Here is a 23,064-nt window from a genome sequence, read left to right as displayed (position 1 = left end):
TTTAATGTACTTTTACACATTTATCATGTAGACAAACTGAGACATGTCGTTGATTGGACTTATTTTCCTCATTAATTCTTATCGGGGATTAAATGTGTAGCTAAATGTCTTTACACCGATGTAAAATGGGTTTGACATTCCTGATTTATACATTAAAAGGTAAACAAAGAACAAATTCTTAATTTGATTCAAAATCAAACCTTGTTACTGTAAATTGCACTGATCAAAGAGTCTTATTTGACTAAAGCGAATCCTCCTTCGCACCTCTTTTCTTTTTTTTTTGAGCATTATTCATATTTGCAGATATGTAAAACATGAGAGATCTTGTTGTCTGGCAGCCATGCTTCCCTTTGGGAGGCTGGGTTCTGTTCTTGGATCGACTAAGTGACAAGAAAAGTAAGTACGTTTATTCAGTGTTCTTTTTTTGGTCTTTTTAATCTACATTGCAGTTGAACATGGTGAGACAGAGGAAGGATGGTGACTCAGTGGAGCGAACAGATGGATCCAAACCTACATGGAAGGTCTTCCTGGCTGTGTGATTGTTTTTGTGCTATGTGTTTTATTTTGTGCCTGCTGATAGTATTTGTCTGCCCGTCTGCTTTTGTATCTCCTTTCTGTCTTCCTCCTACACAGTGACCCACACATATCTATACACAAAGGAGCATAAATCTTCCCTTACCTTTCTGATTGGGTTGCTAACTCTTGCCCTTCATTCAAGCCTGGTTTGAGGCTGGGGCTGAAACAAACACGTGTGACTGTGAGTGGATCAGATAGAAAAACCAAAGATTTACATCTAAAAAGAAAGGTATCAACTTTTTATTAAGAAAAAACAAAAGCATGGAGGATAGGCAGTGGGGGAGGAAAGAAGAGAGAACTGGCTAGAGTGTGGCCATTAGTAGGGTGAGTGCCGTTTAGATGTCACAGAGTGTGAAGTGTGCAAACACACACTCTGTTAGGACATTTATCGATGACACCCGCTGCACTGCTGGCAGCCACTGCCCTGCAGTGTTTTGCCACAAGTTCCCACTCCCAACTCATTACATGAAGATGCTTTGTCAGGAACCATTTCTTGCTACACAAGGGGTACCCCCATGAGAGCGTTTTCCATTGCACAGGACCACCTATAGTGTCATGACACAAATCAAATCACTTTTATTGTCACATCACATGTGCAGGTACACTGGTACAGTACATGTGAGTGAAATTCTTGTGTGCGAGCTTCACAAGCAACAGAGTTCTGCAAAAATACAATAACGTAAAACAAGCAAAATATAAGAATGGCTACATCTGAGACTAATAAATATATGTACAATATATAATAGTATATGCATTACTGGATGTGTATACTAAATATGTTTTTCTACGTGTGTGTGTGTGTGTGTGTGTATACATATTTTACAAATTAAATAGAGTAAACAATAAAATAAAATATATAAAAAATATACAGAGTTGGTTGAGACATGTGCAAAACAGTGGCATTACTGTACAGTATGTAGTGCATAATGTTGAAGTTCCAGTAGTGGAGGTGAGGTGTCTATGAAGTGTTCAGCAGTCTGATGGCCTGATGGAAAAAGCTGTCTCTCAGTCTGCTGGTACGGGACCGGATGCTGCAGAACCTCCTTCCTGATGGAAGTAGTCTGAACAGTTTATGGCTGGGGTGACTGGAGTCCTTGATGATCCTCCCCGCTTTCCTCAGGCAGCGCTTCCTGTAGACGTCTTGGAGGGAGGGAAGCTCACCTCCAATTATCCGTTCAGAGCACCGCACTACTCGCTGGAGAGCTTTGCGGTTGTAAGCGGTGCTGTTGCCATACCAGGTGGTGATGCATCCAGTGAGGATGCTCTCAATGGCACAGTGATAGAAGGTCCTGAGGATGCGGGGGCTCATGCCAAATCTTTTCAGTCTCCTGAGAAAGAAGAGGCGCTGCTGCGCCTTCTTCACTGTTTTGTTTATGTGTACTGACCACATAAGCCAGATGTACACCAAGGAAGCGGAAGCTGCTCACTCTCTCCACAGCAGCGCCGTTGATGGTGATGGGGGTGTGTACCCCATTTCACAACATAAAAGATTCAATATAAGGCAAAAATCTCTTTTTCTGTCAAGCAGCTCTGACATTTTCTTGGCTACAGCAGTTACCTGCTCCTAGTGTCATCACTGCATGTCCCCCGACAATGACAACATCACCACATCCCTTTGGCCTTATCACATCTGGGACTTCTGTGTGACCTCTGCTAGCCCACCCTGCACTGTGAAAAACGCCACTAAAGCCGACGAGTCCTGACAAGTTGAGAGTGAGAACGGACTGATGTTGCAACCAGCCCTCAGTGAGGAATATTTTTATTCAAGAAAGCGCAAAATGAAAATGCTTTTTTCAGCATTACAGGGTCCTACACAGTGATAGTGACACACTCTTAGTTTGTGAGCTCGTACCACGCTGTTTTACAGTCACAGGGAGCCACTCATGGATCCCCAGGTGTGCCATATTACACAGTTTCACACTATTTAGCCCTATTTCCCCGGGCATTTGTGTGAATCTTTACGTTTCTGTAAGGAAGTCATGCACAGGCAAAATGGAAACACAACGGAGCAGAGGGGGTCCTGCTAACTTTGGCTGCCCACTGCGTTGCTGTCTGAATGTGTCCCTGAAGATTTGTTTAATTAAGAGCCTGGAATTAACTGCACTCTGAGCTTTGGAAAGAAGAGAAACAACATCAAAACAACAACATAGCAGCCTACCCTCACATAACCCAACCCTGTATGCATAAAACCCACCACTCTGATCTAGGTCACTCAAGAACTTTATCAGCTCTAAAACTCTAAAACAAGAACTTTATCAGATACCCTCCAAACACAGCATGTAGATTTGCATCTGTGTAATACATGAGATGCATTTTATGTGAAAAGTGTATATAATGATGGATCTGCTAATTGTATGTGTCTGCCTTACAGAGACTTCCCAATGGCTCTATAGATGCCCACGATGACGGCAGCAGGGCATCTGAGCTTCAGGAGCTGCTGGATCGGACCAATAAAGAGCTGGCTCAAAGCCGCGAGCACTGTGCCACTCTTAACCACCGCGTCACTGAGCTCGAGGCAGAGCTTGCGAATGCACGCAGAGAACTGAGCCGCAGCGAGGAGCTGTCAATCAAACAACAGAGGGAACAGAGAGAGGTGACAGTAAAGGATGGAGTCAAAAAATGTGCTTTGGTTCTGGGAGCAAGCAGTGGGCAGCAAAAATGTTCAACTTTGCAAGGAAGAAAAATGTAAACATTTTCCTCATAAATCAGTTGCTGATTTATGAGGAAATGTCGTGGACCTTTATTACTCCCTATCTTGTTATTTCACAAAGTAACAAGATTTTTCTTATGCCATTGAGTCATATTCTCAGTCCTTCAAAAAGACCACATTGCATAAAGGCAGATAGATTTGTGTAGCGTGGATGTAGCTATTTCAAGTAATTAATTAGAAGAAACTTTTTAAAGTTCATTACATTTTGGGAAAATATATATAAAATATGTATATATAATATATATAATATTAGTGACCCTTATTCCACCAATATATTTAATATACTTCTTTAATATTTAATAAATTTCTTTTCAAAGCAACATTAGTTATGCAATTAATATTAATATCAAGAAAGAAATATTATAATTATTGCAAAGTTACTATTAGTTAGCATATTATGCAAAACAAAAAACTTTACTTTTCTTTAATAAAACTTTTATTCCAAGTGTAATCCATACTATTATTTTAAAGCTTCCTTTGACTCTAGTATCCGTTCATTTTCAGTAATTTCAAGTAAACATTGTTTTTGTTGTATTTGTATATATGAAAAAACTCTGGGTCTGGGTCATATTGAAACCAAAAACCAGTCAGTCCTCTTCAGCATGTCCTGTACCACAACCACTCACCGAGACACATCCCGGGGCAATCCTGATCAGATGCCCAAACCAACTAAATTGTCTCCTATTAGTGTGGAGTAGTGGCTTTAGTCTGAGTCCCGCTGAAATAACCAACCTCCTCAGCCTTCATTTCTCCCACTTGTATCCCTGGTCTTATTATTATAGTCACTCATGACCATAGGTGAGGGTGGAATGTAAACACAATTGACCTATAAATTGACATCAGCACCAACCTGCCTGTTGGTCTTCCACTCCACCATCACGTGAACAGGGCCCTAAGATGCTTAAATTCTTCCATATGGTGTAGCAACTCATGCTAGACCTGGGAGTGTGCACACCGCCCTTATCCATCTGAGAGTCATGACCTAATAGTCAAAAGTGTTACTTCTCATCCAATGTTTCACACTCAGCTGCAAACAGCCACAGTGCAAGCCGGAGGTCACTGTCTGATGAAGCTACCAGAACCACATCATGTGCAAAAAGCAGAGACAATATTCAAAGACCACCAAACCCTCTACCCTCCACCTCCGGCTGCCCCTAGAAATTCTGTCCATAAATATTATGAACAGAATCGGTGACAAAGTGCAGGCCTGCCTGCTCAGTGTGACTTACCGCTGGCAATGCGACCCAAGCTCTCGCTGCAGCTGTACAGGGACCAGAAACGACTGGAAACAACTTAAAGCTAATCAGACACAACAGGCAGTTTTAGCACACAGTTTGCCACAAGCTTTGCTCAGGGCAGGGCTGTGACAGGAGGATGGAGGAGTTGCTTACTTCCCGTCTGTGATTCAGGAGAAAAGGTAGCGTTTGTTGTCAGCCGATATTCCAACTAAGTGTTGGACATACATGAATGAGTTTTCCTCATTCCCAGAGATGATGAATCCAGCGATGGAGTCTTTTTTCTTTAAAATGACCGACAGAGTTCCCATACATCTCCTGGATAAAGTGTGTTTCTTTAATTTAGGAACCGTGGCAAACATTAACTGAATACTGAAAAATAAATCGGTATACTATCTATCTGGTTATACACAGGGGAGAAGTACAGTATAAGCAGTAAACAAGGATCACTTAGCAGTCACTTCCATCTTGGTCCAGCGTAGCAGCGTAGCCATTTTGATCAGTGTACAGTTTAAATTTTCTTGAATGTTTAAAAATGCACTGATGAAAACCTGGAGATGGATAAAAACTAAAGCTTAGCTAAAAACATTTGCTCCCTGCAAGTGTAGTAGACATGATCGACTGTTACTATATGACTTGATTGTTAATGTTGTGTTTCTCCACCTGCAGAGAGAAGATATGGAGGAGAGGATAACGACATTGGAGAAACGCTATCTGGCTGCTCAGCGAGAGACGACACACATCCACGACCTCAACGACAAGTTGGAAAACGAACTAGCCACCAAGGACTCCCTGCACCGACAGGTAACACTCGGCAGCATTAGCCACACACAGTTAACAACCCAACAGTCTGCATAATGAGCTTTATTACAGGCTGAGTGCATAATTGTCATTCAGAAACATGCATTTGTAGATAATTGTTTCTAAAACAAAAGTTAAGTGGAAATAGATGATGGTTGACCTGCTTAATGTCACCTTCCTAAACAAACAACAAGGTAGGCATTTCTGTCATAAACAGCCATTCAGTCCGTTTTTAAGAATGTTTTCATTCCTCTGCTGTATTCAGGCATCCTTGACTGTTTTATAATGTTAGTGTGTTGTTAAGGGATACCAGAAATATCACATTTATTTTGATACACTGTGACATAAGTGTATTAATTGTGCATCCAGGCTTATGTGTGCTGTTTTTATTTCTTTTTAATATTTCATGCCTCGGCCATCTGCAAAAATACATTTAAAGTTTGGGAGAGTATTATCGTCAGTGAGTGAGCAATCGAAACACGCTGCTCCGAGGTTCATGTGTAGTTCAGGGTGAATCTAAGTTCAGCTCCGCATGGGAAACACCAGCAACATCCTCTGTGAATGACCATATGTTATGTCCTTGCTACTCGCTGGCTGCAGTAGACTGATTACACCTCTCTTGTGATTGCAATAATATCACTCGTGTGTGTGCGTGCGTGCATGTGTGTGTGTGTGTGTGTGTGTGCGTGTGTGTGTCTGTCTGTCTGTCAGAGTGAGGAGAAGGTGCGCCAGCTGCAGGAGATGCTGGAGATGGCAGAGCAGAGGCTGGCTCAGACCATGAGGAAGGCTGAGACACTGCCAGAGGTAGAGGCTGAACTGGCACAGAGAGTGGCAGCGCTCTCCAAGGTAACACACACACACACACTCACACACACAAAGCTGTAGAAGCTTTTGCAAATGTTACTGATATAACAAGATTCACATGGCTTACAAATAAAAAACAAGATTGCAGGAGAGCAGTGTTCTTCTTGAGGCAGTTGTACAGACATGTGCGTGTCTCCCCCTTTAGGCCGAGGAACGCCATGGCAACGTGGAGGAGCGGCTCAGACAGCTGGAGTCACAACTGGAGGAGAAGAACCAGGAGCTAGGAAGGGTGTGTGTGCCTGTGTGTATGTGTGCAGCAGCCCTGCAGGTTCTCTCTGACCTCTCACGATAATGCGTGCACGTGCGGGCTGATGCCCCACATTAGCTGGATGCCTTGACTCTTGGCTGTGTGCTCCCTCATGCATACGTGTACATACGCAAACACACAGGAAACACACATTCAAGAAGAGTTCTTTATTTTCCCGGTGCACTGTTGCATGAATTCAAACCAAATTCACATATCTTGCTGCAACACATGCACACACACCCCTCTCCCCTATAAGACTGATTGGCTGCTATCTTTAGACTCTGAATAATTCACGCAAGGCTAATTTCTCTCTCTCTCCATGCGATCTCATGACTATATTTAGTAAAAAGAGCTTTCTGAGGATGCAGATGGGTGTTTGTGTTTCCCCATGTCAATTTAGGTGAATTAAATTACTTCAGAGTACATATTAAGCAGAGCGCTTCACGTTTAAGAGAAGCCATTTAACCCCCCTTTTTTATCATGATGTAAATGACTGTAATTAAATCATTCAGACTGTTAGATCCATTGTTGGCCAAGAAGACCTATATCTGGCAGCTGGTGATCTAGGGCTAAATACACACTTCATCCTTTAATCCGTGTAGAGATGCCTGATTAGCTGCATAAATACACCCACGTTGAGTCTGTATCAAAGAGAAAATTTGATGATGTCATTCCCCTCGTCTGGTTTCTCCGTCTCTGCTCATCAGGCTCGTCAGAGGGAGAAAATGAACGAGGAGCACAACAAGCGTTTATCTGACACTGTGGATCGTCTGCTCACCGAGTCCAATGAAAGGCTGCAGCTACATTTGAAAGAACGCATGGCTGCCCTGGAGGACAAGGCAAGGCCTGTGCACACGCGCTCATCAAAGCAACAGCATCATCTCATATTGTTGTTGTTTATGGTTCACAAACCAAATTAATGCGCAGTACAAGACATGTTCTTCTTAGAGGACAGATCTGTTCAGATGCAGGGTCATGTCTGGTTTCTTTTGTTTTGTTTTATTTTTTTCTCAGAACGCTCTCATTCAGGACCTCGAGAACTGCCAGAAACAACTTGAAGAATTTCACCACACCAGGGTTAGTATGGCTTTGGTGAATCACCTAAAAACCATTAAAAAAACACAATTGTCTTCTTGCTTTCAACGTTCCTGCCTCATAATAACTGGTGACTTTTTACAAAAATACAGTTTTCTTGTCCATGTGTCTTGACTCTTTTAATTTAATACAAATTTTTAGGAGGTGATATGAATCAAGTCATGTTATGGATTAAATTTCCCACAACCATACAAAAAGTAGCTGAAATGACCTCCACTTTAAAAACTAGCTAACCACCTTCAAGAGTTAGTCAAACCTATTGGGAATATTTGCTATAAGCAAGGCTAATTTTGGCATGGCACAGTGACCTGGAAGATTTTGTTACTTTCACACAGAGTCAGGTCAATATGTCTCTATTTTTCTTATACTTAGTGCACAAACAACCAATATCCATTTAGTACTTTAGTTGTTCTAAGGCTGAGCACACATTTTTCTTTAATACTTAATAGAATATTCATCCTTGATAAAATATTTTTGTAAGCTAGACTTTTTACTTGGACTTTTACTTAGCCTTAGTCTTGCTATTTTTTGCTTAAGAAAAAAAATCTATTGTCCATAATGCCTCCATTTTTCCTTTAGGAACGTCTGATTGGAGAGATTGACAAGCTAAGAAATGAGATTGACCATTTGAAACGCCGCAGTGGGGCTTTTGGAGATGGAACTCACCCTCGGTACATATAGCTGTTCCTCTGCGTTCCTCCTCGTTCCTCTGTCCTCCCTCATACCACCATTTATACTTTACCGTACTATCCGTCATTTTTTCTGATCTGTTCCACGTATAAAATTGCAGATCTCACTTGGGTAGCTCCAGCGATCTTCGCTTCTCCGTGGTTGAGGGCCAGGATGGCCACTACAGCACAACTGTGATCAGGCGGGCACAAAAGGGCAGACTTTCAGCGCTGCGAGACGACCCAAACAAGGTGGTTATTGTGTTTTTTGGGTTTTTGGGTTTTTTTTCATATCCCCAAAGAAACCCCACAGCTCCTTGCATACACACACAAACATGATTGCAGAGATCGAGATCTCATTTCAACTGCTCTTCTAACCACATGCAGCTGCTTACGGGTGCTTAATCCAGGTTCATATCTGCTTTGCTAGTAAGTGTCAGTGCTTGGCTGATGTGTGATGATCCTCATGCCTAACTTCCCATTTTCTACTAACCTCTGTGTCTTCCTGTCTCTCTCACTTGCTGCCATGGACATGCTGTGTGATGTAAGTTTCCTGTTCATCCATTTATTCTCATAGCTGGCCACAAGTGTCATATAGTGATTTTTAAGTGTATTGCATTTAATCAGGACTCATCCATGCAACACGTTCTTTATGTATATTTATATGTGTTTTTTTCAAGGATGTGTTGTATTTGTGTTGTATTCAAAAATAACCATTGTTGGTGTGCGTATGCCAATGTGTATATGCTCTCTTTAGGTATGTGCGGTGTTTGAACAGGACTACCCATCTCTGCGTGGGAGCGTCAGCCACCTCCTTGGCAGCGACATCGAAGCAGAGTCAGACCTGGATGATGATGTTAGCTCAGCCCTGCTTTCCCCCAGCGGTCAATCAGATGCTCAGACTCTGGCCCTCATGCTGCAGGAGCAGCTTGATGCTATCAATGAAGAGATAAGGTGGCGTTTACAGGCACATTACATTGCAGCTTCAGTCCCCGTGGGGAAGTTGGGATCAGTGCAACACCAAGAAAAAAGATACAGATAGGAAAAGTTCACAATACCAAATACAATACCAAACCAGCTACATGAAAAGGAACATGATGACGACTGTGCAACTAAATAAAGGTGCTGGAAAAAAAGGCCCGGAGTCAGACAGAATGCACCATGACCGATAGAGACATTTTATTTAGAGTCATCTCAAGGTCCCCATACTGTAACATAAAGACCCTATAATAATACAGATAGAAAACTAATGATCCACTGATCCCCTATGGGCAAGCAGTAGTGGAAACAAAAAAACTTCATTATAACAAAAAGACACCTCCAGGCTCAGGAATAGAGGCCGTCTGCTGTGAACAGTTGTATAGACGAGTAACCAAAGAGAGGAAGGAGGGCACAAAAAGATAACAAAAAAGCATAAAGGACAAAGCACAAACTACGCCAGAGAGAAGGCACAAAGCTACTGGCATATAATAAATGCACTGACAGTGAAAGAAAGGAAAGCAGAGGAGAGGAGGTGCTCAGTGTATCATGGGAGGTCTCCAGAAGGCTGACTCTATAGCAGCATAACTGACTGGTGTTTCAAGGTAATCTAATACACACATAATGGAAAGTTTGATCAAAAAGATGTCTTTTAATCTTAATATTAAAAGCATTGGGGAAGGTTTAGCTCTGAAAAAAAAAAAGGTCTGGACACTGGTTCCATGCAAGAGGATAGCTGAAGGCTCGGCCTCTACTTTTGGAACCTCTATGAACCATAAGTAAGGCTGCTCTATTGTAATAATATGGTACTGTGAGGCTTTTAAGATGCGATGAAACCTGATCATTCAGGACTTTGTGAATTCAACTTCCTGATTAAAAGAGCTTTTAAAGAGTCAACGGATAAATGCAAAAAAGAAAAAAGTGAGAAGTACAGTTGTGAGTAAATCATCAAGGGGAAGGCAGAAACAAAATGCAATTACTGTATACAAAAAATAGACACAGAGGTGATTTCAGGTTGATAGAACCTTTCACTTATTTTTCCTGCTGAAACAGGATGCTATTTTCTTTTTCTTTTTTTTTTAACAGTTTATACTAAACAAGGTCCTCTTTTTGACACCTCACAATATGCTGCAGGAAAGAAATTGCAAAGTAGCTGCTGATTATGCTCCAAAAGAGCCACACTCCCTCAAAGCAATAAAATCGTAGTTACACTAATGGTATTTTATATCCATTATTTTGGGATTATTGCTCTTTTTCATCACACTTTAACCAGTTTATTTAATATCATATATTACCGTTTCCTAGATTTACTGAAAACAAGAAACATTTTATCACTGCGTGCAGAACAAGAACTAAAGATGAAAAAAAATTCAAAGTAAATAGGAAAGTAATTATTATGGATTTTAAATTACTTTATCGATCACTGCAAATATATTATCTGTAACGTACGAGTTAGTTAAGAGACAGCAGGCCAAGTGCTCGACTTTACCGGGTATCTGTGCGTGTGCGTGTGACCAGGATGATTCAGGTAGAGAGGGAGTCTGCAGACCTGCGCTCCGACGAGATTGAGTCTCGCGTGAACAGCGGCAGCATGGACGGACTCAATGTGACGCTACGACCACGGGCCCTGCCCACTTCCGCCACTGCTCAGTCGCTGGCATCATCCTCCTCCCCACCCACCAGCGGCCACTCTACACCCAAACATCACGGGCGCAATACCAGCCACCATCTAGGCATAATGACTCTGGTCAGAAAGCACACACGCGCTAAGCCTGTCATATACACACAGACAGCAGTATGTGGAAGTTAAACAAAAGTGATCTTACCATGTGCTGTTTTGTTTCTTTTAGCCAAGCGACTTGAGAAAACACAGAAGGAAAGTAGCAGTAAGTTTGCAAATGTATCTTATATCCAACAGTCTGGGTTTTTGACTGTTTGTCTCACTGTCTACTTTTCCATCTAAGCTGAGTTACCTTTGTTTTTTTCAGTCCCCAGTGGAAGTGGACAAAGCAACTATCAAGTGTGAGACATCACCTCCTTCTTCCCCCCGCAGTTTACGGCTGGAAACCAATTTTGCCCAGTTCACTGGCAGTTTGGAGGATGGACGAGGGTAAATACACACATTCACACGCTCACACTAACAGTAACACGCAGCGAGTAAATGAAGACAAACTGTGTCACACTGGAGAGGACAAAGGCAAAGGTCTAAGTACCAGATTTAACAAAAACATACTACTATGTCCTCTGTGGGCACCAAATTATTGTTGATGGTAATGTAAATGCCATATTAATACTATTTTGGCTACTCTTTGCTGCAGCAAACAGAAGAAAGGAATCAAATCATCCATTGGGCGATTGTTTGGAAAAAAAGAGAAGGGACGAATGGACCAAACTGTTAGCAGGGAAGGACAGCCTCTACCAGCTTTATCAGGTACATTGCAGACTACAAACCACATAACTGCCCACGTTCATCCACACTGTATGAGTGATTGTACATTTACAGAGAAAGAGACACATATACTTATTTAAACTAATTTAATTACATGTAAATCTTCCATATCATTTTGTTACACAAGTACCATATAAAATGTTACATGAATGATTAATTATTTGACTGATAAATAAATCTTTGATTTTATATGTTTCAGTTGCATTTTACTCAAAATCTGTGCTTTATGTTTATCAAGTATGAAGAATCAATATTTTGAGGGTGTCATATTTCAGACTTTGAGATGGGGATCGGTGACACTATGACTCTGGGAAAACTGGGCACGCAGGCTGAGAGGGACCGAAGACTGAAGAAAAAGTAATGATCAATTTGTTTTTCAGTTGTTGCTAAAATGATTTAGAAAGCCATCTTTTTTTATTATTTACTTACATGTCTGCCTTTACTTTTAATACCATCCTTAGGCATGAACTTCTGGAAGATGCAAGAAAAAAAGGCCTGCCATTTGCTCAGTGGGATGGGCCTACTGTTGTCTCATGGCTAGAGGTATTCCACTAATCTGCAAACCCTTCCCAGTTTCCATAAAAGTGACCTCTATTTATGCCAGGCTGCCATCTGTAGGAGGGGAATGCAGTATTATCAGTTACCGAGCTGACACGTGGCCCGATCTGCACTAACTTCTTCTATAATTATGACCATTTATGGGGAGAGTGGTAATGACGTTGAATGTCTTGATGACTCTCACCAGCTGTGGGTGGGTATGCCAGCCTGGTATGTGGCAGCTTGTCGTGCCAACGTGAAGAGCGGAGCCATCATGTCAGCTCTGTCAGACACAGAGATCCAGCGGGAGATTGGCATCAGCAACCCTCTGCACCGGCTCAAACTCCGCTTGGCCATCCAGGAGATGGTCTCTCTCACCAGCCCCTCTGCGCCGCTCACTTCCAGAACGGTAAACAAACACACCCACTGCACCTCAGATAACACAACTAAATGTTTCTTACAGGCACGTAATTATGCAAACATAAATACTTAATACATGAGTAAATAAGCTCCTCGAGCAAAGAAAAAAAAATCCAGGAATGTGACATGAACAGTTTTTCAAAAGCTGATCCACTTTTCGTCTTAAGCTTCACTCTGCACTCTCAAGTGATGCCTCCTCACACTTTTTTTGTGCTTCTGTTCAGACTGCAGTAGAGGCTTGATTCATGCCTTCAACTAGGCTGACTTGTCCTTTTCAGCTGCCATAAATTGCATGGGTTACCGTGGGGAAACAACACACAACTAGTGCCAGATAAAGCTACAAGCTACCTGCCTGAAATACACTCCCTCCCTTGGCATCACTCAACACAATGTTTGTCTCTGTGTGTGTGTGTCTTTTTGTCTGTGTGTGTGGGTGCGTGGGGGTTGAAATGTGTGAAAATATACATGAGTGCATTCTTGGGTGTGTTTGTGTGCGCCTGCGTGTATGCATGATTTTTTTTTTCATGTCTGTGTGTGTGTGTTTGGGTGTGTTCTCGTCCTCTGAGCAGTCCTCCGGAAATGTGTGGGTGACTCATGAAGAGATGGAGAACCTGGCTTCCTCCACTAAAGCGGTTAGTACCATCTGGGTGCTCCCTTCCCCATTACCCCCACCTGACACCCTCTCACGCTCACGCTGTCCCCACCGTGACACACATATGTCCTCTCCTGGAAGACCCCTTTCAAATGTCGACTAAACCATACACTAATATGCATCAATGCTTCTGCTGGTATTTGTATGTGGATTGGATGCTAACTGATGTAAACTGTGGTCATGTGATCTGCGTCTTCATGCAAAGGTCAATTAATACTACGAGTGCTGATATGTAATTACTCCAAAGATCTTGCGTGCGTATGTTTCTGAATGTTTAGTATGTGTGTGCTTGATTAGCTCCTGTCTCTCTAACTCAAACATTATCTTTACCATGCTGCTACTCAGGAGAATGAGGAAGGCAGCTGGGCACAGGTGAGGCTGCTGATCTGCAAAAATCTGTCTACATACAGAGTGAAAGTGTACAGAGGCTCACACACAGATATTGCCACAATTGTGTGGCTACTCTTGTGAGGACATGCGACAACATAATGCATTCTTTTGCCCCTTCCTTATCACTTTCTCAGTGCTATTGTTATCTGTTATCTGATATTAAACCTAAAAAGGTTATAAACCTCAAACAGGCCTTGGTGTGAAAGGGTGTGAGGACTCTAAGGACTAGCATTCGGGTCTTCACTGTTTGATATGTCCTCACTTTGATGATCAAAAACTCAAAGTGGTCCCCATGTAGATAGCTGGACAGGTACACACTTAAATAAAGTTACAATTCAAGTTACAGTGTGTAAAATAGATAAAACCAATAGATATCAGTAGATAGAAAATTGCACTCACCCTTCCGCTTCAGTTACGGTGGCTGCTATAGGACAAAACACTCTGGCTGCCGATCATCTGTGGACAATCTGTAGCTGTCGATATGCCAGCTGTCCATATCTATTCATTCTGATAGAGGATATAAAACTGGCGCTCTACGTCTGTGGCCGGTCTCTGGCCACACGCATAAAACTTGATTAGGAAAAATGGCGATCTCCATCTCCACCACTGTATACAAGATGGAGGGGTAACACAAACCAGCAGTTATTTCTATGTATTTGTTAATGGAGTACCGGTAATTCTAAGTTTATGAGGATCCATCAGTTTGTTGGAAGATGTAATTATCAGTGTGTAGATATAAATAAAATAAACACTCAAAAATGAATGACTGTACCTTTAAGTCAACTTTGTTTTCAGATTATATATAAATAGTAATAGCGTATGACATAAATATATAACAATGATATGAAGTGATAATTATTTTCTACCTATTAATAGGTGGGTTATAGCTTAACCAGCAGCTGCTGTTGAATGTAAACAAAATATTAAGTCTGTTGTTAGCATTCTTGAGTCTGTTAACAGGGGTATAAAAAGCACTGAAAACATTTCTGGCTAAGAAAAACATGAGTGCTACTTATTTGTCTCAGTGTACCACTAAGATATTAGCATAACCCAGATTGCCTCAGGGACAGATAGATAGAGAAAGATAGATTTGTACTATGTAAAAGTGGTACCGTGTAAAGTAAAATACACTAGAAGACAGATTTTTTTTAATATATGTACATAAAATGCAGTGGAAGCGATAATATATACACGTGATATATAGAAGTAATAGATATGTAAAATGGAGCCATAAACATTGTTCAGTCCAAATTATTCCCTGTGAAAAATATCACAGACAGTTTTTCTAGTCTTTCATCTTTCTGTTACACTCATCATTGGATGCTGTTCTCCATTACAGACTTTGGCATATGGAGACATGAATCATGAGTGGATAGGAAATGAATGGCTGCCCAGCCTTGGTCTGCCTCAGTACCGCTCCTACTTCATGGAGTGTCTGGTGGACGCAAGAATGCTGGACCATCTGACCAAGAAGGACCTAAGGAGCCACCTCAAAATGGTGGACAGCTTCCACAGGTGTGTAGCTGTGGCCATTAGCTTAGCTTCTGTTTGATACGCTTTCTCTTTCATCTGCTAACTGGGTGCATTAGCAATGGAGATGAGGAGGCTAATGGTGTATATGTGCTGCTCTGTGTTTGTGTCGGTCTGTGTATTAGGGCTAGTCTGCAGTATGGGATTATGTGCTTGAAAAGACTCAATTATGACAGGAAAGACCTAGAGCGGCGAAGAGAGGATAGCCAACATGACATGAAAGGTAGAGTTTACACACACCCTGATACACACATAGTGATAAAAAAAAAAAACATAACACAGATTCATAAGCAAGCACGCATCGACACATCGAGAGTCTCGTCAGGCCAGAGTACCACCTAGTGGTTTTATCTGATAGCGTCAGGTTGGACTGAGCATTCAAACAGCTGCTCCTTCAACTGTCAAAAAGCCAATCTTATGATCTAAAACCTCACTTGCCAAAAGTGCTCCACACACACAGACACATGCACACACTTAGACCTAGCCAGACCTCTCGCTCTTCTGACCTTGAGTTCAGCACATGAACTTGACTCAGCTGTCGTGTCAGATCAGAATCCTGCCCTGTTTACAAACGCATAAACACACACACACATGCACACACCCCGTCTGTTCCAACTTCGAAAGCTGGCTGACAGCTGTGCTTTAAATGAACAAAGGGAGTGTGCCCGTGAGTTGACACTATGTGGACCTGCACATTATCTCTCTATTGCTTTCTCTGAACTTTTCTACAAATGACATTTATTTTTTAATTCAGGGTGGTCTGTTTAAAAAAATGTTTGGATATATTAATCATTCACAGTAATCATATACAGTATATTAAAAAGTAATAACATTTGTCAGTCTCAACATTTAACATTTTTGTGCAATTTTCTGGTATATATAATAATGTTAATAATACATAAAATTTTACACAGTGTCACTGCTTTTTTGGGACAGATTAATGTTGACAGTCTGTCAGCATTGGTATGTACCATGTATCGGATTTATTCTTCCTTTATTGTAGATGTTTTGGTGTGGACCAATGAGCAGGTGATCCACTGGGTCCAGTCCATTGGTCTAAGGGAGTATAGCGGCAACTTGCTGGAGAGTGGCGTTCATGGAGCGCTCGTCGCTCTGGATGAAACTTTCGACTACAGCAGCCTAGCACTCATCCTGCAGATTCCTATGCAGAACACACAGGTGGATATAAAAGAAAATAGATTGACTCCTTACACTCGACATGGAATGACTGAACTGATTTTTAGGGGAAGAAAAGTTGGATTTTTGTATAACAAAATTGAAAGTATAGTTTTGTCCATTTTACAAGGAATTATGAAAAAAGTACAAAGTCTCTGTGCAGAATATTGACTTAAACCTAAAATAAACCAGTAAGTTGTGTTTAATTTCAAATTGCAATATCTCACACATTTTACCCATTCGATTTTTGTATAGTGAACAGGTATCTTTACCCAGAATTCAACTATTTTCTGGCCAGGTTTCAGTACACATTAGCAATCTGGCCCAGTTGTCTATATTTAAAAGTCATAGGCTCCAGCCTGCCTGCAACGCTGAATTGGATATGCAGAAGAAAAGGGATGTACTGATTGATGGATGTTCAACCAAAAAATGTTTCTTTATTTAGAGGTTGTTTTACTGTATTCAACGGGTTTTTGTTTTTCAGGCGCGACAGGTTCTGGAGAGGGAATTCAACAACCTGTTAGCTTTAGGGACTGACCGCAGACTCGAGGAGGTACCTCTCAAGCTGCTATATAAATCAAATACAGTGTTGTTTGAAGAAGGCAAATTTCCTCACCTTGCTTTTCTGTCTTTGAAGAGTGGAGATGACAAGTCCTTTCGACGCTCTCCATCATGGCGCAAGAGGTTTCGGGCACGTGAAGGAGGGACTGGGCTGGGGATGATGGCAGGCTCCATGGAAACGCTGCCAGCTGGCTTCCGCATGCCGTCCATGTCCATGCCGCCTTCTATGAATTTGGCATCCAAGAAACAGCTTCAACCTGAAGGTATGTTACAATACTAAGCAATACCTAGTTCATTTTCTGTATGTAGCTATGAGCCTCACTGTGGTTGCCTTGACTAACTGCATGTCGTGTCCTCTCTGTCTTGCTGTGCTCAAAATCAATTGCGTGCAATGCTCTCAAGCTCCTCCCCCAGCAACCCCGAGACTTGATCCCTCGGCTGTCCGGACCTATTCATGTTAACTACTCTCTACTTACTAACAGGAGCGTTAATGCTGACAGGTAAGCGAACAGAAGCTGGACAGGATACTGTGGTCACAGCTAGCATTGTAGGACTCTAACTTTCAAGAGGCAATTAACAAAAGGTGTGCAGGCTAAGTCTGAGAGTTTACTACTGCATATACAATAGATCAATCAAAGCAGAAGCTGTATCCAAAATTTTAATCATCATCAATCAATTCAGTTCTTTTTTATATAGAGAGAGAGCTCAATCACAATAAGAGTTGCCTGAAGGCGCTGTATATTCTAAGGTAAAGATGCCTTCTATGAGCAAGCATTTGGCGATAGTGGGAAGGAAAAACTACCTTTTAACAGGAAGAACCCTCCTGTAGAACCAGGCTCAGGGAGACAGGACAAAAGAGACACTGTGGAAGAGAGCTAAAGACTGGCAGCATGTTGTCATCACCTACCTGAGCTGGTGGATGGCGTTAACACCCAAGTAGAGAAATACGACGGCTCGAGAAAGTAGGATTTTCTAATTCATACCATAGTTGCAGTTACCAAAAATCTTGGATGAGTTTGAATCTTGGTGACCTTGAACTCAAGGTCAAGGTCAGAAGTCAAGTTTTCTGAAAATCTTTGAACACAATAAATCAAGTAAGATGTCGTCTGGTATTTTGAAATTGATGCCATAGTTGGATCTGCTAGGAGACTGAGGGGTAGCTCTGGCAACCGCCAGTATTTTTAATAACTTACTTTTAATAACTTTGATGAATCAAGAAGCAGGTGCAACTTAATTTTTCTTTTTTTTTTTTGTTCCACTTTCCTCATCTTCTTTTCTCTCTTCTAGTGCATTCTCATTACCTATATGGACATATGCTTGCGGCCTTTTGAGAGTGATATGCCAAATCTGGAGAGGGAGACCTGGGTACCTCATAGGGAAGGCTTCGTCCCTTTGTTGCCCAGCCTCACCTTCCAACTTTCACCTCTCACCTCTTCTTCGGACACGTGCAATACAGAGGCCAACTCTGACCTTTGAACTCTTGAGAGTTCACATTGGCTGCGCTCGCTGCTGTAATGGAGGCTCATCCTGGTCTCTCCCAGTTTACCCCCGTGCTCCCAGTAGCCTTGTTGTTGTGGTTGTTGTGCTCCTGCTCCCCTGATCTCAGCTGTGGATTTTTTTCCTGGTTGTAATAGTCTCAACATGGCCAAGCCCAAACCAATCTTCCTGCGTCATCATGTCCTTTACAAGAAAACAGCGTCAAAAAGATTAAAGGAGATGGTGAGCAGGTGTTGGTTTGGATTTGAGAATGATGAATACTTGTATAAATGGCAGATCCCACCACACGTTACCCCTCTACCGGTTATGCAAGGTATTACTCATTTATCTCTGTACATAAAATGGATGACTTATGTTTTTTATAGAAATATTATATATAAATATATATATATAAATATATATATATTGGGAATATATATGGAAAACAATATAATATTGCTGTATGAAACCCAATGCCCTGTATTCAATAGTGACTGTTCTCTCTCTCTTTCTCTTTCTTTCTCTTTCTCTCTGTGTCGGACCTTCGTGTGTCTTTTGCTGTATGCTGTGCGTGTGTGAATCGTTGGTGGGAGGGACTCACTAAGGGAGGTGTGTGTTTCCACAAGGACTCTTCACAGGTTCATGGGTCCAATATCAGACTTCTCTCTTTGCCTCTTCTCCCATTCCTTCTTTTTTCTTTCTCTTCCTTCTCTTTTAACACAATGTAGCTGTTGCCTCTCCTTTCTCTGCCTCTCTCGCCTTCTGTATGACACTATGTAGCCTAGAATAGAGAGAATCCTTTAATATGAAGTGTGTGTGAGAGAGAGTGTGTGAGAGCGTATGACTAAATGAGTCTCTGTGCTTGAGACTAGTAGATTTCGTGTGAAAAGGCCAGCCCCAGCCATGCGACCATGACTTTCTCTGTGGATGGTAGTGTGACCACTGTAGCTCTTCTCTGTTGATTCCTTACATTCTCTCAAAATCAAACTGTAAACTGCTGCTCAACATCAGCCAATGAAATCCACATGAAACTGCTCCACGTGACAGACTTGTCTAATGTTGCTCTGATTGAGCAGTCAGTACTCTTGGCTCACCAACTCCTCATCCAATAAGAACACAGCAAATGAACCAGTGAAGTGCTGGATGGGTGTACAATCTTTTTCTTTTTTTTTAAAAGTTTTTCCAAGGTGTCTAAAAGGTGTAACGTGCTATGTGGCAGCTATGAGTACTGTGTCTTTATTCCAGGTGTGAAACAATGCTGACAAATCAAGATTTTATTATTTGGCTATTTAAAAAGAAGTGTAATGTATTTATGACACTATATAGACATAAGTAAAGCTGTTTTTTAAAGATTTGGTATCCTGTGTTCCTTGTTAAGTTATATGTGCCAGCGTATTGTATTATAGGCTAAAAACAACACTGGACAGTGTATTGAAAATGGTCTTTATTGTAAGAATTAAACAGAAAATATCACTTTTCAGAACATCTACAAATACACAACAATCTTAGTTATAAAAGTCCAAAATAAGTTAGCAAAAAAAAAATAAAAATGGCAAATCCACTCTGTAGAAAAAGGGAACGTATTTACAACACTAGCATTCATAATCAGTTTAAATTAAGCAGATCTTGGTCAAAACTGCCATGGTACATATTGGCCCCATGAATAAACTCTTGTTTTTTAAGCATTAAAACTCACACACACAAAAAAATGAATGAAAGATTAGGGAAAGCTTTTGAAGAGGAAATCTTAAATTAAGTAAGGAAAGAAAACTGGATCTGTCATTCCTCTGTGGCTCTATAAATCTGGAGGCAAGCCTAACAGGGATCACGTGTAGTAAATATGTGTTGGGTTCATGCAGCAAAGTCTTTGAATCTCCTGTAGCTTTGACAAACAGGTCTGGAACATCGCATAAGGCAGGGAAAAAAGGGAACAAAGCCTCAATGTGAACAGGAAAAGTCAGTTTGGCTAGCTGGCCCGTGGATCAACAGAGCTGCAATACTTCTCAAACATTTTTTAATTTGGCATAAGACAAAATAATTTAATCAGCAGAAGCACAAAATAGACATAATTTAGGATTAAAGGTCACTGCTTTTTGTTTGCTCGCTGTGCACCTACTGGCCGGCTGGTCTAAGGGTCTATTTGGGAATGTCCACAGGAAAGGCCACAGGTCCATCTACTGCAGAGATGCTGTCCACAATGGAGGTCAAGGCCCGCATGTTCCCCTGCTCTGGAGAGTCTGCAACGCTCAGGAGATCTGCAAAAAGACCCAGTTACACACTGAGTACCTGTGAAGGTGCTACCTAGTCTACCTAGTTTAATGGGACTAAGTGAACTGTGCTTACCCTCGCTGCTGTAGCTCTGCGTGCACTGCTCTGGAGTGCTGGTCCACTCCGGGCTGCTGCAGCAGGTGCTGCCTGAACTGGGCTCGCTTGACGACGACACCTGTTGCCATGGCGATGCACACACACAAGTTGCTGTCAGTCACTCTGTTATGATACAGCACACCATACCACCCCACACAGAAAAACAACACACACTAAAGTGCAGTGTACTACCACGAACGCACATATAGTTAATGCATCCCGTGACCCCACTCAGAGGCAAATGTACACGATGAAAAAGACTTTCCATTACTATGACGCCTGTCACAGGAGTTCTTGTCAGTGTCTTTAAAAACACTAATGAGCTACACTGGATCATGTTTTTAAAAACCTTTTAAAACACAACATTTTTGCTCATTGTATGGCTGAATACATACTCACAATAACCTCAAACCTTATCCAGAATGAATAAATCAAAAGGAACATGAACAGATAATCAAATTTACACATTTTTGATTTGACATTTTACCCCAGTCATTTTTTAATGTAGTATTTATCTTTCTCTTTACTGTACCGCTCATTTTTCTCCCATATCTTCTGCCACTTTCCAACTAGTGCTGTTCCCAACTCTGTTTCCCTCTTGGCTGATTTCTCTGTTATTTTGAATTTCTCCCTTCCCTCGTCCTGTCTCTGTCCTACTTACTCTGGGTTGAGTTGGACTGGGCCGGTAGAGCAAACCCTGCTGTCCTGTCTCAGTGTCCTGCTGGTTGAGGGAGGACACCAGGGCTTGGAGCCTTTCAATATACTGGATGGCGCTCCGCAAGATCTCAACCTTGGGCAGCCTCTGGTTGGGGTTCATCAGCGTGCTCCTCTTCAAAGCATCGAAGGCCTCGTTCACCTTCTTTAGGCGTCTCTTCTCCCTCAGTGTGGCTGCTCGCCGGCGGTCCATGGTCACTGTCTTCCTTTTACACAGCTTACAGGCCCAGGGAAGACACTGACCTGGGCAGTGGGGCTCGGAGTGAGGCGACATGCTGGATGGAGAGGCTTTGTCCTCGGTACCTGTCACTCCAACTCCGACACCCCCAGACAGGTTCCCACACAAGCCCATCATGGAGTTCCTGTCCTGGTAGCCAGCTTGGTCATACGCCCCGGGCAGGCGAGAGGGGAAGTAGCTGTCCCCTCCTTCATAGAAGCGCTGGTCAGGGAAAAAATAAGGGTTGGTCTCAAAAAGCTCCATACTGGACAGTTGTGGTCTGGATACAAGGGAACAAAGATCCCAGCTTTCCTAGGAACTAGTCTTCAGTATGCGCTCTTCTGTCCTGTGTCTGGAGTTTGCGTTGGAGTGTACGTGTGTGCACCTATCTTCTTCCCGGCCTGAGTTTGTGATGAGTGGAAGACGTGTGGAGAGCAACTGGTGTGGAGCAACTGTAGACTGGCATTTAAACCCCTCTGCCTTCTGCTGGATCACAGGGTTAAATTTAGCACGAGCCCCCAGAAACCTGACACGACGTTTAGCTGTTGCTGCACATCTACACATCACATCTCTGTTTGGCCCTGCTCTCTAGGGCTTTAAGGCCCAGTTGTACGCGTGCGTGTTTTTCTGTGGGTTTGTGTGCTCATGTATTTCTTAAGAGGCCAGGACATGATCAGGTTGAAATGGGAGAGACTGCCTCAGATCAAAGGTGTCCATCTTAGTGAGTTAATCCCAGACTTGCGTCCCCTTCCGAACATGAAGAGTTCCATCATTAAGTGGGGAGGCAGAAGGGACATTCTGGAAACAGCTGTCACTTCTGCTGGGAGCCAGTGGCACACAGAGACAATACATTGTTTGACTTCAGGTTTTTGATGGGAAGTCAATGAGGCAAGAGACTGTTGCTTACTCTGGACTGCTGTGAAGCACTGTCAGACTCATAATGTGATCAACTTGGTCAATACCAAAAAAAGCTTAGGTGACATTGTTCCTGTGGTTTATGTAACTGCATTCAGATCCGCTGACTTTCATCTTGAGATGATTGCACTATGTGATGCAAGTGACCTTCTGAGTTATACTAGCCTCAGAACCAGGCAGGTCTGTGCAGGAACCATCAGCAGAGTGAGCTGCTAGGCTGACACTGGCTCACATTACCCCCAGAATTTAAGGGACAGTAATGAGTCAGCCACACAGAGGGAATGGCCTTGGTTGTCCTGACCTCTTCCAGCAAGTCATAGCATTAGCCTAGCCACTGGGTGTTAATCCTTCCAGGACATGTCTCACCTCGTAGCTCATCAGCTAATTCTGACTAGCTTCCGCTAACATTGCAGCACAGCCAAAACACACACTTCTGTCAGCAGAGAAGTGGCCTGGAGTGACAGGCAAATCATGAGGAGTGTTACATGA

At 42.2% G+C, this 23,064-nt stretch overlaps 2 protein-coding genes across 6 annotated transcripts in view; one reads left to right on the top strand and one right to left on the bottom strand.

The window, feature by feature from the left end:
- Positions 1–19,715, top strand: part of ppfia4 (PTPRF interacting protein alpha 4) — a 69,759-nt gene extending 50,044 nt beyond the window's left edge. For 3 of the 5 annotated variants that reach the window (XM_085273639.1, XM_085273640.1, XM_085273643.1), the window contains 26 exons: positions 450–521; positions 2,948–3,169; positions 5,191–5,325; positions 6,034–6,168; positions 6,332–6,415; positions 7,141–7,272; positions 7,448–7,510; positions 8,108–8,199; positions 8,319–8,448; positions 8,954–9,150; positions 10,693–10,921; positions 11,025–11,060; positions 11,163–11,284; positions 11,493–11,605; positions 11,899–11,980; positions 12,085–12,166; positions 12,369–12,569; positions 13,150–13,212; positions 13,578–13,604; positions 14,962–15,137; positions 15,278–15,375; positions 16,156–16,331; positions 16,813–16,881; positions 16,966–17,152; positions 17,292–17,389; positions 18,177–19,715. In XM_085273639.1, coding sequence (XP_085129765.1) covers positions 450–521; positions 2,948–3,169; positions 5,191–5,325; positions 6,034–6,168; positions 6,332–6,415; positions 7,141–7,272; positions 7,448–7,510; positions 8,108–8,199; positions 8,319–8,448; positions 8,954–9,150; positions 10,693–10,921; positions 11,025–11,060; positions 11,163–11,284; positions 11,493–11,605; positions 11,899–11,980; positions 12,085–12,166; positions 12,369–12,569; positions 13,150–13,212; positions 13,578–13,604; positions 14,962–15,137; positions 15,278–15,375; positions 16,156–16,331; positions 16,813–16,881; positions 16,966–17,152; positions 17,292–17,350 — 2,982 coding nt within the window. In that variant the 3' untranslated portion in view covers positions 17,351–17,389; positions 18,177–19,715. The remainder of the gene's footprint in view (positions 1–449; positions 522–2,947; positions 3,170–5,190; positions 5,326–6,033; positions 6,169–6,331; positions 6,416–7,140; positions 7,273–7,447; positions 7,511–8,107; positions 8,200–8,318; positions 8,449–8,953; positions 9,151–10,692; positions 10,922–11,024; positions 11,061–11,162; positions 11,285–11,492; positions 11,606–11,898; positions 11,981–12,084; positions 12,167–12,368; positions 12,570–13,149; positions 13,213–13,577; positions 13,605–14,961; positions 15,138–15,277; positions 15,376–16,155; positions 16,332–16,812; positions 16,882–16,965; positions 17,153–17,291; positions 17,390–18,176) is intronic. The other 2 variants (XM_085273641.1, XM_085273642.1) reach the window with 2 other exon arrangements.
- Positions 19,523–22,092, bottom strand: myog (myogenin). The gene is made up of 3 exons (XM_085273644.1): positions 21,391–22,092; positions 20,709–20,808; positions 19,523–20,620 (listed from the first exon to the last, which is right to left on the bottom strand). The coding sequence occupies exons 1-3, from the start codon at positions 21,922–21,924 to the stop codon at positions 20,502–20,504; spliced, it is 753 nt and encodes a 250-aa protein (XP_085129770.1). The 5' UTR covers positions 21,925–22,092; the 3' UTR covers positions 19,523–20,501.
- Positions 22,093–23,064: the final 972 nt, after the last annotated feature.

This window comes from Mchenga conophoros, linkage group LG5 (genome assembly GCF_057382185.1).
Source record: "Mchenga conophoros isolate Kocher_MC1m ecotype Shallow Benthic linkage group LG5, M_conophoros_male_GT1.1, whole genome shotgun sequence".
Classification (NCBI taxonomy): Eukaryota; Metazoa; Chordata; class Actinopteri; order Cichliformes; family Cichlidae; genus Mchenga; species Mchenga conophoros.
The sequence above is the reverse complement of the archived record's forward strand: the minus strand, read 5'-3'. Positions and strand labels throughout refer to the sequence as shown.